Source organism: Trichechus manatus, unplaced genomic scaffold (assembly GCF_000243295.1).
Source record: "Trichechus manatus latirostris isolate Lorelei unplaced genomic scaffold, TriManLat1.0 scaffold00084, whole genome shotgun sequence".
In the NCBI taxonomy this organism is placed as follows: Eukaryota; Metazoa; Chordata; class Mammalia; order Sirenia; family Trichechidae; genus Trichechus; species Trichechus manatus.
The window spans coordinates 2,700,429-2,712,334 of record NW_004444020.1 but is presented as its reverse complement, the minus strand read 5'-3'; the positions used below and the strand labels follow the sequence as shown (position 1 = coordinate 2,712,334).

The following is an 11,906-nucleotide window of genomic DNA, read 5'->3' as shown; positions in this document are numbered from 1 at the left end:
GTAGTTAATGTTTTGATTTTGTCCCTTTCTTCTTTTTTGATATGTGCATCTATTGCTATAAATTGTCCTCTGAGGACTGCCTTTGCTGTGTCCCAAAAAAATCATCTTTTTTAACAATGGTTGTTTTATGTTTAATGAGAAACACTACTTAATCCTTTTCATGTTTCCCTGGCAACACAACCCTAACAGAACACTGCTGAAGCTATTCTAAATGAACTCTAGGGCAGAAATATTTGATACATTTTAACATATTCCATTATATCCCAGTATCTAAAAAAAACTCCTAATCTCTTATTTTCAACTAGTTCACAGCTTGAAACAAAAATTAGAATTGTTTTTATGGCAAGTAAACTAGATTTGAAGTAAAGTCTTCCTAGAAATGAGCCATTTATACACTTGTAATAAGCTATATTTATGTTTGTGTGATACTACTGAAATCATCTAATGACTGATTGGATGAATTTCAAGTGTCTTAGATTTAAAAGTCATCGTCATGAATATTGTGAAATCAATATAAAAAGCTAACTTTCACTTTACCTAGTTTAACTGCCTTACTTAGGCTAACTCAATACTGAGTCTTCTCATTTCTAGATTTATTAATTTAGTCTACTATGGTCCAATAGTTTTTTTTTTTTAAAAAAGTATTATTTCAAAACAAATCATTTTCTTATCCTCACCATATCGGACTTTGGTAAACTTCATAAAATTAGTATCAAAGTAGCAGAGCGTTAATGATTTCCTTCCAAGGACTTGTCTAGTCCTTACCTTCGGCCCTATTAGTTTGTCTGCTGTCATTTTAGCAAAAAGTTCTGCTGTTTGTGCTCGAACTTGTGGATGTGTTGAATTGCAGAACATATCCAATAAATAAATCAAAGCTCCTATGAGGGAAAAACAGAAATCAGTGCTTATATTATACATAAAGAGTATGACTTTTCTAATTAGTAGCATTCACTGGAAACTTCAAGTAAAATTATATTTCAACCCAATGCCATTTTGTTTGTTTAACTACAGCTTTCCAAGGCATTCTTCAAATTATCGGCCTATACAAAAAAACTCGTTGCCGTCGAGTCAATTCTGACTCATGGCAACCCTACAGGACAGAGTCGAACTGCCCCATACCGTTTCCAAGGAGCGCCTGGTGGATTCGAACTGCCAACCTTTTGGTTAGCAGCCGTAGTAGCTCTTAGCCACTACACCACCAGGGTTACCATCAGACTATACAAAGCAGCTCAAAAAAAAAAAAGCTTCCTATTTAGTATGACTGGATGAGAAAGCACTTCATACATTACCTTTTGCCATTGCTTCTTTGATTATTTTTGTACTTGATGCCAAAGCATAAAGAGTTTCCAGAACAAGCTGACGACCTGCAGAGTAAAAGACATTTCAAGAAACACATCATCACGTTTGCGTACACTTACTGGGCCTCAACTCTGCCAGGCACTGAATGAGGTATTCTACACAGGGTGTCATATGCACTCTTTGCCATAACCAGTGAGACAGTTATTTTCATGGCTGTGTTGTGAATGAGGAAGTGGGGGTGCAGTTTAACCAGCCCAAGGTTTCACAGGCACTGAGCAGCACAGCTGGGTTCTGTATCCAGGTCTGTCTGACTCCAAAGTCTATATTCATAACCGCTGTGTCATACTGTCTTCCTACCTCATTGTTCACTGCATACTCAAAATCTTCTCACCTCCTGATACCCAGAAGACACTCTGATCAGGCACCTAAGGTTTTTATCTGGTGCTACTGTCTTGGAAGAGGAGAAGGGTAAAAGAGAAAGAAGCAGCAGTTGCAAGACACTGTTCGACTCTCAGACGTAACAGCATCTTTCTGGACACGGCCTGTGACACCTCTCACCTCTTGTCATTGCCATAATATGTAGGTATGCTGGGCTACTGGACTTCACTCTTCTAGAGTCAAATGGGAATGACAGACAGGTGGCTACAGCAGTAAAGAGTTGGCAAAGAGAGCAGAACAATAACAATAACAAAAACAAAGGCTGTGAGCTGGGCTGGGCTGTTAACATGCAGAAGAACACACACTCAAAAGGAGATTCCTAAGAGAAGCAACAACACATCACTGAAAACACCATTATTCTGAACTTACTTTCAAAGGAAACAAACCTTTAGAGGGGATAAAAGGTTAACACTTTTATGTATTTAACATCCCTTAGCAAACAGTATAAGATAGGTAATTTAGCCAAAAATACAAATCACGGCAGAGTAGGCTGAGATATCCAGATGTCACTTAATTTGCCTGTAAGACTGAAATACTGATTGGACTACGTAAGTCAGGAATGAATATAAAATTACATTTTCAAACTATGATTTCTGTAGCATTCTTTGCTTCATCAATCAGTTTAGTTATGCATTGCTTGAAGCTTCACAAAGCTATTGAAAAACCAATAAAAAAAAAAAGGAAAAATAAAAACCAACTAAGACTATAGATATGGTAAAATAATCTGTAAATGACTTCTAAAAGTTGCATCTTAATGTCATCTGTTCAAGAAAACAAAATTATTCAATGGAAATTCAATTCCATTCAATTCACTGAACATAAATGAAACAATATGTACAAGACATTGGCACAAGAGATGAATGAGACCGGGTTCTTGCACCCAAGGAGGTAGACAGACTTGAAGTCAAGACTAACACGACTTCCAAGGGGCTGTCAAAGCCAACTGAGCAACATATTTTGATGCTCAGGAGTGAGGTTGGAGTTATATTCCTATTGCCTAAAAAACTCAATAATCTTGCCTTTGAAAAGCAATCTGAAGGCTGATTACAGCACACCTTCAAACTATTAAGCTATACTATTGTACAGCTTATGAAGAGCCTATATTAGTACAGACTGTAGTCAAGAAATCAGGTTGGTATATTTTTAAAAATCGATTTCACCTTGTTGGTAATAGTCTCTATCAGCATCAAATCAGTAAATACAAACTATGTGGAATTGAACTCTAAGCTAAACACAAGGTAATGTTTACTTTTAGCACTTTTTCATCATCTGACACCACATGCTTTTTATAAAACACGGAATACTAATCAATTCTCAATCACTCATGTGTAGATTGTACTCAGCAAATTGAAAATCCTAAGTTATTTTCCTCTGTTAATGCTTTATAATGCTTTTGGACCTCTCTCTAAAACCAACTTTCAACTTTTGACATGAGAAATGCAAAATAATTTTATTAACCTATCTACAACATAACTAGGAAAACAAATCTAATAGAAACAATATCACTTAAAACATTCTAAAACTAAACATGGATGACATAATGTCCAAGGTTTTGTATCATCTACGTAACTGCTCCCCAGTATGGGTTGGCCATGCTACGGTTCCCGAAATTCCACTGTGAATATACATACTTGACGGCAATGAATGTAGAAGAGCCAATAAATTGGACAAAACCACTGACTCAGCAATATTGTTGACACAATCTTGGTTAGATGTCACTATATTCACAACCTGAAAATTAATTAATAGGATATTAAGAGCTTTGGAAAGAATTCTGGACCTAAATCAAATTAAGTCATGCAGGCTTTACAACAGTGAGAAAAAAGTTTCAAGGACAAAATATTTAATTCTTGACTTAATGGTCTGATAGACTGGAGGAACCCCGGAAAGCATGGCCCCTGGATTCTCTAACAGCCCAGAACTAAAACAATTTCCGAGTCCAACTCTTCAGACAGGGATTGGACTGGACTGTGGGACATAAAGCGATACTTGTTGAGGAGTATGCCTCTTAGCTCAAGTAGATACAAGCGACTAAACAGGCAGCTTCTGTCTGGAGGTGAGACGGGAAGGCAGAGGGTTAGAAGCTGGTTGAATGGTCATGGGGAATCCGGGGTGGAAAGAAGGAGTGTGCTGTCACAGCACAGGGAAAGCAATTAGGTTCACATAACAATGTATGTATACATTTTCATATGGGAAAAAAATTTTTTAAAAAAGAGCAAAATATTTAATTCTTAGAGAACAGTTTAATTTGAAAAGATTGACTTTATTACTTTGATCTTTTGAGAAATAATAAAAAAAAAGTAATGCTCAAGTATGCATTATGTATATCAGCTCCCTATTAATTTAGAGGTAAGAATTAAATATAATGATATAACAAACATTTTTGCACCAATCTGCTACACCTTGAGGCTTATAAGGGAGCCCCAGTGGCGGCACAGTGGTTAAGCACACAGCTGTTAACCGAAAGGTAGGCGGTTCTAACCCACCAGCAGCTCCATGGGGCAAAGATATGGCAGTCTGCTTCCATAAAGATTACAGCCTTGGAAACCCTATGGTGCAGCTCTGTCCTATAGGGTTGCTAGGAGTCGGAATCAACTCAGTGGCAACCAGTTTGGTTCGGTTTGGGGTTGAGTCTTATAAGAGACCTTCAATCCTAAACCAGTACAGGCTCCAGAACTACGGATACACTATTATTGGAAATACTCTAGTGCTTTCCAGTCACAGATTTGGGGGTAGGGGTGCTTAGAAAGATACTGATCCTCACTATTGGGACTTTCTTTTTGCTTTTTTAAAGGGAAAAAATAAATGTCCTCAATACCCAGCACAATGGATTGAGTTCATCTTTACATCATAAAGAAAGAGGCCTGTTTTTCTTTCAAAGAGAATGACCTCTTAAGTATAACTTCTATAGTATACATCTAAAGATCAGCGTCACTCCACTTAAACCATATGACCAGCAATCTCAAAGCAATGTATCCTAGATTTCATAACATTTATTTTAAAAGTTACAAGGTACTTGAAGGAATTAAGGAAGCACGGGTTTCAATTAAAAGGACAGGCACTTTAAGCTTTTTGACCAATTTAATGTTTATTATTGTATTAAAAACCTGTTTTAAACCAAAATGTAATCTAAGAACACATTATACAAATCATTCACAAACTGCTAGTGAACCTGTTACTCTAGGGCTGAATTTACTACACACCAAGCTGGCATGTGTTAAAATGAGAGCAGGATCATCAGAAAAATGACCCTGGGAGCTTAACTCTGGGTTGTCTGGACAATGAGCCAGTTGTGTCAAGGACTACCTGCTTCTCCCAGAGAAAACGGCTGCACCCAAACAGCGTTCCACAGAACCAGTGGTTTCATTCTTTCTGAAGGAGGGGCCTCCAACTCTCTGGGACCCCCTAAAGCCCACAGGTTCTGTGCAACTGGCTTTCCTAGACAACTCCTGTAAACAGCATCAGACACCAGTTGTCTATTTGTCATCCTCACTGAAAAGGCTGCTTTAGAGCTAGACTTACAGAAGGGAGAGCAGCTGAGGGGGATGGGCAGGGTCCATCCTCTGGATCACAAACCCACAGCGTGGATCTAGCAGAGTACCCTGGCCTCAGCAAGCCTCTGTTGTGAGGACAAATCATGGAACCCCTACTTACTCTTCCTGATGACCTGTAGCTTCTAAGCTTCCCAAATAGAGCCTATTCCTTAACCCACACCACGACACTGTACATTCCAAGCCCAGATGCACGACAGACAATGACCATAAAGGGAATCACCTGGAACAACACTGTGCAATATTCATTCTCTGAAATTAAAATTTTAAAAACCTACTCATGTGGCCTAATAGGCATACTTGCATTTAACATTAGATGAGGATTACACAATCAAGCCTCAAACCAGATACAGTAAGGGGTAGGAAAGACAACATGCTTTAGTATAAAATACTCTTACCTCTAAAGCCAACTGCTGTACTTGACCAGCTCCATGGACTCGAAGAAGAGAAAATATTAACTTAAAGTGACCAGTACATTCACTTTCAGAGCCTAGGGAGTAAGAATAAAAAGGTTATGTTTTATTTCCAAGAGATGTTCTAAATTATACACCCTCACACACTGTCAATTACAAATCTTTGATAACCCTCTCTAAACACTGCGACATGAAATGAGTGGAATATCTCTTAGCAACAGTACATCTTAAGAAACAAAAAGTTACATATTAGAGTTTCTTAGGACTGTTCTGTTCTCCCATCCCCATCCTTAGCCCCTAGGCTAAAAACAAGAACTTCATCAAATAAACAATCCAAATACACTTGAAAAATCTAAGGTGTAAAGTGGTTACTTTTACTCTTTATCTCTAGACCGTAAGGCTACCCCTCAGCCTAAGTAAATATTGGGAGAGCTTGACTTCATTTGGCTTTTAAGTAAGACTGGGTTAGAACTCTGTCACTTGAGGGCTACTTTAAAATAAATAAATAAAAATAGTGATATACACATATAAAGGCCTTCTGGTGAAAAAATGTAAAATTGAATAGTATTTACATTCCTATCCACCTCAAACCCAATCCCATATATTTACTACCATTTTTTGTGAATAAACAAAAATTTAAACAACAAGGTTTTATTCAGCATATATTTCCTTTTTCTATGGAATCGACTCGATGGCAATGGGTTATATGGTAGGTAAAACATATTGTGTAATTTGTAGTCTTTTGAGGCCTCATAAGACAATTCACAAAGACCTCTTCAACTTAAAGTCTGATATTATTCCATAAATATATTGTTTTAAAATTAATTTTCAAAATATTTAACAGGTAAGAACTGTCATGAATATATCAATGACACAAAAAAACCTACTTCTAAATTACCTGAGAGTATGCGGTCTTGATGCATGAACTTTATCGATGGTATACAAGTAAAATGTCTGTGCAGGCCCTTCCCCAGTTTTAAAAAGTTCCAAATCATAGCTTGTTCTGCTGCAATTTGCTTTGTACCTAATACACCACTATTAATGCTCTATTGTGCCAACTCCAAATAATAAGAAATGAAGTCTTGCCCAAATTTTATAACACTGCCTTTAATAACATCCCAACGTATACCTTGGGAATAAGTCATTTTTCCTTAATACTTCATTACTGTTGATTATTTGTTTCAATAATTTTTTGGCAATAACCTACAAAAGTCAGATTTTAACAGTATATATATATATGTATATATATACACACACACACTGAAAAAAGCAAAAAGTATCTGAACGACAATGCAAAGAAATGTTAAGAAAAAAAAATCTGGAGTTTTCAAATAATTTAAATTGAATTTGCATTAAATTTATTATCAAACCAAAGTTACCAAAGTAGAAGCTTTCAGATTTTCACTTAGCCATCCCCCTGGAATCAGGCTAGAGTGATAACATTTTTTGGATACGTCATCTTAAAGATGTTTAAGAATGGGGATTCTCATCTTTTTATCATTCCAATTTTTAAATAGCAAAAACTTCAGGCAATTTTTTAAAGATACAAGTATCCACATGCACATGGCACTCACTGTGTTAAGAGAGAGGTGGAAAAATAAGACCACCTAATAAAGAAATTAAATTCAAGTACTTATACCTGATGTGTCAACTTATTGCATCAAGGTGAAATTTTATATTATCAAATTACTCCCCCTTTCAACATATTTAAACTCATTTCTTCTTAAAGATATGAATTCTTCTAAACATGGTACCTCGACTACTCTCTCCAGCCTACTGTTTATAAGTAAAAATATTGGCATCAATTTCCCTAAGTAAGAACTAGGCATTTTAAGGCTTTTCTTTTATAAGGATCGTACTGATCAGGGTATAGACACACACCAGGATTATATTTTATGACATTTCTCAGAGCTTCCAAAGCCATCTCCACTCTCGGCAGGCGGTCTCCGTGTTGCTCTGACTCCACTTTTGCCGCATGTGTGATGGCCATGAATGTGTGGAGGTACTGGGCCTGGGAGCCTATGTAATCCAAGAGACTTGCAGCAAATGCTTTTGGAACCTAAGTCAAACAGAGAAATATTCGAAAACATGGGTGCCCTCAGAAATAACCTGTAACAAAGACTTCATGGCAAAAGAAAAAAATTTGAAGCTATGTAAAGTGAATAAGCATGATTCATTTAATACATACACGTGAACACATGTATATATTAAAAGGGGAGGGGGAGACCAGTTGCATTAGAAGGTATTTCTCAATGTTTATTGTCCCAACACATTAGAGATCTGATACACTTCTCATTAGTACCTTAGTGTAACAATTCTGAGATCAGAGTATGTCTTCCCTTTAGAAATCTGTAACTGCTAGTTTATATTATGACATGTACTTCCACAATTTGGCTATATTTTTATAATTAAAAATTATATATATTTAGAATACAAATTCAAAACAACTTCACTGCTTACTAGCTATTTATGTATATTATTCTGTCATAAATAATACACAGTATGGTTTAGAAATTCCTTCCTTTTTCCTAAGAGCAAAGTATAGAACACACAAAAGTTTAAGGCCTCAGTTCTTCCCTCTTAACAAACTAACCAACCACCAACTTCTCTGTGACACCCCCTCCAAAAAGACAAAATGTATCTATATATACATCTATATATATATATATATAACAACAAAAAACCTACATGATCCCCAGCCACTAAGAAGAAAAAGAAGCTCCTCATTTACTTCCAGAAGTGACTATGGATCATCACCAGAGATGATCCCCACCTGTATTTGCTCCCCGCCTGTATTTTCTTATTCCCTTCTAATTATGGGCCAGAGAAGGACTTCTGTGTGGTAACCTGATATTCCACACGATGGAGTGACAATGTAACTGGCCACTGTCAGCTCTCCTTGCACTTCCACATGGGACTAGTTAGCTGAAGTCATATATATGCATGAAGTATAAGAAACAGCTGGGCAAGGAATTTCTTATTCATGAGTTTCACAAAATTTAATTATTCAACATTCAGAATAAAGAAGCTCAAAGCTATCGACAGTTACCCCATCATACACCCAAGTGAGTGTAAACTTTTGACAAAGAACAGGTATTATTTCAATGTGTACAGTATGAATAAACTAGTAGCTGTCAATAACAAGTGATCAAAGATACCAAACAAAACTAAAATCAAGGAGCTTACCTCTAGTTGGAAAGTAGGGACTTCATTATATACCCTAACAAAAATCTCTCCCACAATAAGTTCTTTGGCATGATCACTGTAGACAAATTCTGATCCATAACTTTTGTCACAATCACCCTTTTTAAAAGAGAAAATACTGTCAGATGTAAATTAGAATCATTAATGTCTGGTTTTTAAATCAATCCATATTCAGTTTAATAACTCATAGTTACAACAATGACAAAAAAAAAAGAGTAGCTGCTGAGGCTGCTTATGTACAATCAAACATAAGGGATTTGGTTTCTTGGTTTGAAAGTTTAGGTGATGGTTCCAAGGGACAACCCAGTTAATTCGCCGAATAATGTGTTCAGTGCTTCTGTTCTACCTCCTAGTTCACTGCGTAGTGCCTGGGGTCTTAAAAGCTTGTAAGCGGCCATCCAAGGCACAGCAATTGGTTTTTATTCACCTGGAGCAACAGAGAAAAAGGAGGGTCAGGAATAGGAGGAGAATATGGAATGCGTGGCTAACTGCCTCCGTGAACAACTGCCTCCTATGCCATGAGACCAGAAGAACTGCATAGTATCCAGCTACCATTACTGAACATTTTGATCAAAGATTCTATAGCAGAATCCTGATCAAAAGGGGGAAAATGCAGAACAGAATTTCAGAGTCTCATGGACTCCAAACTTCCTGGAGACATGGAGGCTAGACAAATCACCGAAACTATTGCCCTAAGATAATATTTAAACCTTAAACCAAAAATATTCCCTGAAGTCTTCTTAAAACCGAACAATAATCTAACTTAACTAGTAAAGAATGTCTGCCTTGAGCATTATGGTTCTTTTAAGATCTATCTGTATGGGATCAAACTGACAATTCAACTCGAAAGGTTAGATAGGACCCTTAGAGGGCAGTGAGTTCATGTTAATGCAGTAAGAACAACTCAGAAGAGGATGGTGAGAATGGCTGCACAACTCAAAGAATGTAATCAATGTCACCAAATTGTACATGCAGAAACTTGAACTGGTGTATGTTTTTGCTGTGCATATTCTCAACAACAAAAAAATAAAATGATTTAAATTAAAATAACTGATCCTCCAGGAAAAATGTGCTGTGGTACAAGTCTCAGCATTCAATGCAATGTTAATGTTTATAACCAGTAATGTGACTCTGGAATATGCACAGAGTTACATTATAATTTTTAGTCCAAAGATTTCTATTATAACTCATTTTAGAATTTTGAGATCACAGATGAAGTGTCTTCCAGGTAGAGTTTATAAAGATGTATGACACTTGGCTCTTCTTACTCCAGTCAGCAGGCATTTGGCCTCATCAAATGTAGGGTGATATAACTAATAAGCACATTTGGAATGGGTTTTAAGAAGAAATACACTGAATGGAAGTGCTGAAAAATAGGGTCTCTAAGAAAAGAGACAAGATGTCTGTCTATGGGATGACTAATCAAGAACCGTTTCCATCACTTCTTGGCCTTCTGGCTAAGATCAAGTGTAACAACAGTTTCTGTTTATGGAAAAGGAACAAGACAGAAAAGCGAAAAAGAGAAAAATGGTCCCAGTAAAGATTTAGGTTGAGAATCCCAAGAAATTTAGGTTGGACTAAAATAACATGTGAATGTTTGTGATAAATTTTTATGTGTGACAAAGGGAAGTTGTTATTAGGTCTGTTCAACTAAAAAAATAATGTATAGAAACATGAGATCTGTTCTGTCTAGCAACACAGTTCTCAAAAATTTTATCTATAAAGAGTTCCAGGTAACTATCATGGAATGAGTTCAAAAACAAATTCTGGATAATTCAGGACATAAAAATAAACAGTAACAGTTAGGCTTTAATAAATTCCAAAGTCACAAACATGTATGTCTTCTAAATCATCAAGAGTCAACCATCTAGTATATGAATTATCCAGGCCTTCTCCTTATCTCCCAGACTACTGTCTTCTGTTTTTCATATGGCTTGCTAGCTTCTCCACTAGAAGGAGGCAGGACAAATTACTCAATTTTGCAGACATCAAAAATGCCGTTCTGAAATGGGCCAAATATTAGGAGGCAGAAAGTTATAGGCTTAATTAACTCTGAACTGAAAAACTCTGGGTTTGTGTTTAGCCAATATTAGGTTATAGTTCCAAAATTCCATCAAAATAAGTTACTCAAGAAATACATAAAACAATAGCATACATACTTTTTTAATCATGTTTTCTTGTTGAGATTCAAGAAATTCAAGTAGTTCTGCTCTTGTAGAATTGTTCCATATCAAATAGGGGCTCTCTGTGTTACTGTTAAGCATCTTCAAAATCTAGAAGACAAGAGTATTATTTTTTTGTAACATTTAGAAAAAGGGAAATGGTAATAGGAGTTATTTACTTAAAACGTCTACCACATGACAAACATTGTAACAGATAACTTAAGTATAATGGCGTGTATCTCAATAATTCTAACAAGTTTGGTGGTACTATCCATTTTGCAACTGCGAAAAACCAAGGCTGAGAGAGACAAAGTAATTTGCCCCAAGTCTCACAACCCCTAACTGGTGAAACTGGGGCTCAAACTGGAGTCTGCTTGACTTCAAAATTCTTAACTTTTGCTCTGCTAACATGAAAATTAAATAAGATAGTTTGTATTAAATCATTTAATAAACACTTAGTAAATATAATTTTAAAAAGAGTCACTCCACATTGCCTTTATATGCATGTATTTGAAAACAAAAATCTAAGGCTGTATGAAGCATACCCTTAGGAAGGGAAATAAAATTTATGGATAGAGATTTGGTTAATATTTTCTTGGCCAAATCCTGATTCAAGGCTGGTTGACTGGTTGTGCAGATAGAGATTATGACTGCTTAATCATCCAGTGTGCTTTCCCTCTGCCTAGCTCCCCTCAATGCAAAGTGTCAATATAGACATTTAACTCTCCTCTTAAATTTTTTAATGTAATCTTTTATATTTACAGAGCTCTATGCTCTGAAAAACAATTTCACAAACCATTATCTCCAACAGTACACCCCAGTATCATCTCCATCTTATA

At 36.3% G+C, this 11,906-nt stretch overlaps 1 protein-coding gene across 5 annotated transcripts in view; it reads right to left on the bottom strand.

Moving 5' to 3' along the window:
* DNAJC13 (DnaJ heat shock protein family (Hsp40) member C13) overlaps positions 1–11,906 on the bottom strand; it is a 119,815-nt gene that overhangs the window by 15,425 nt on the left and 92,484 nt on the right. For 4 of the 5 annotated variants that reach the window (XM_023735951.1, XM_023735950.1, XM_004381404.1 and 1 more), the window contains 7 exons: positions 11,065–11,178; positions 8,888–9,004; positions 7,583–7,760; positions 5,687–5,778; positions 3,369–3,468; positions 1,290–1,364; positions 766–878 (listed from right to left, as the gene is read on the bottom strand). In XM_023735951.1, the coding sequence (XP_023591719.1) occupies positions 766–878; positions 1,290–1,364; positions 3,369–3,468; positions 5,687–5,778; positions 7,583–7,760; positions 8,888–9,004; positions 11,065–11,178 (789 nt within the window). Of the gene's footprint in view, positions 1–677; positions 879–1,289; positions 1,365–3,368; positions 3,469–5,686; positions 5,779–7,582; positions 7,761–8,887; positions 9,005–11,064; positions 11,179–11,906 lie in introns of all 5 variants that reach the window. The other variant, XR_002824859.1, reaches the window with a different exon arrangement.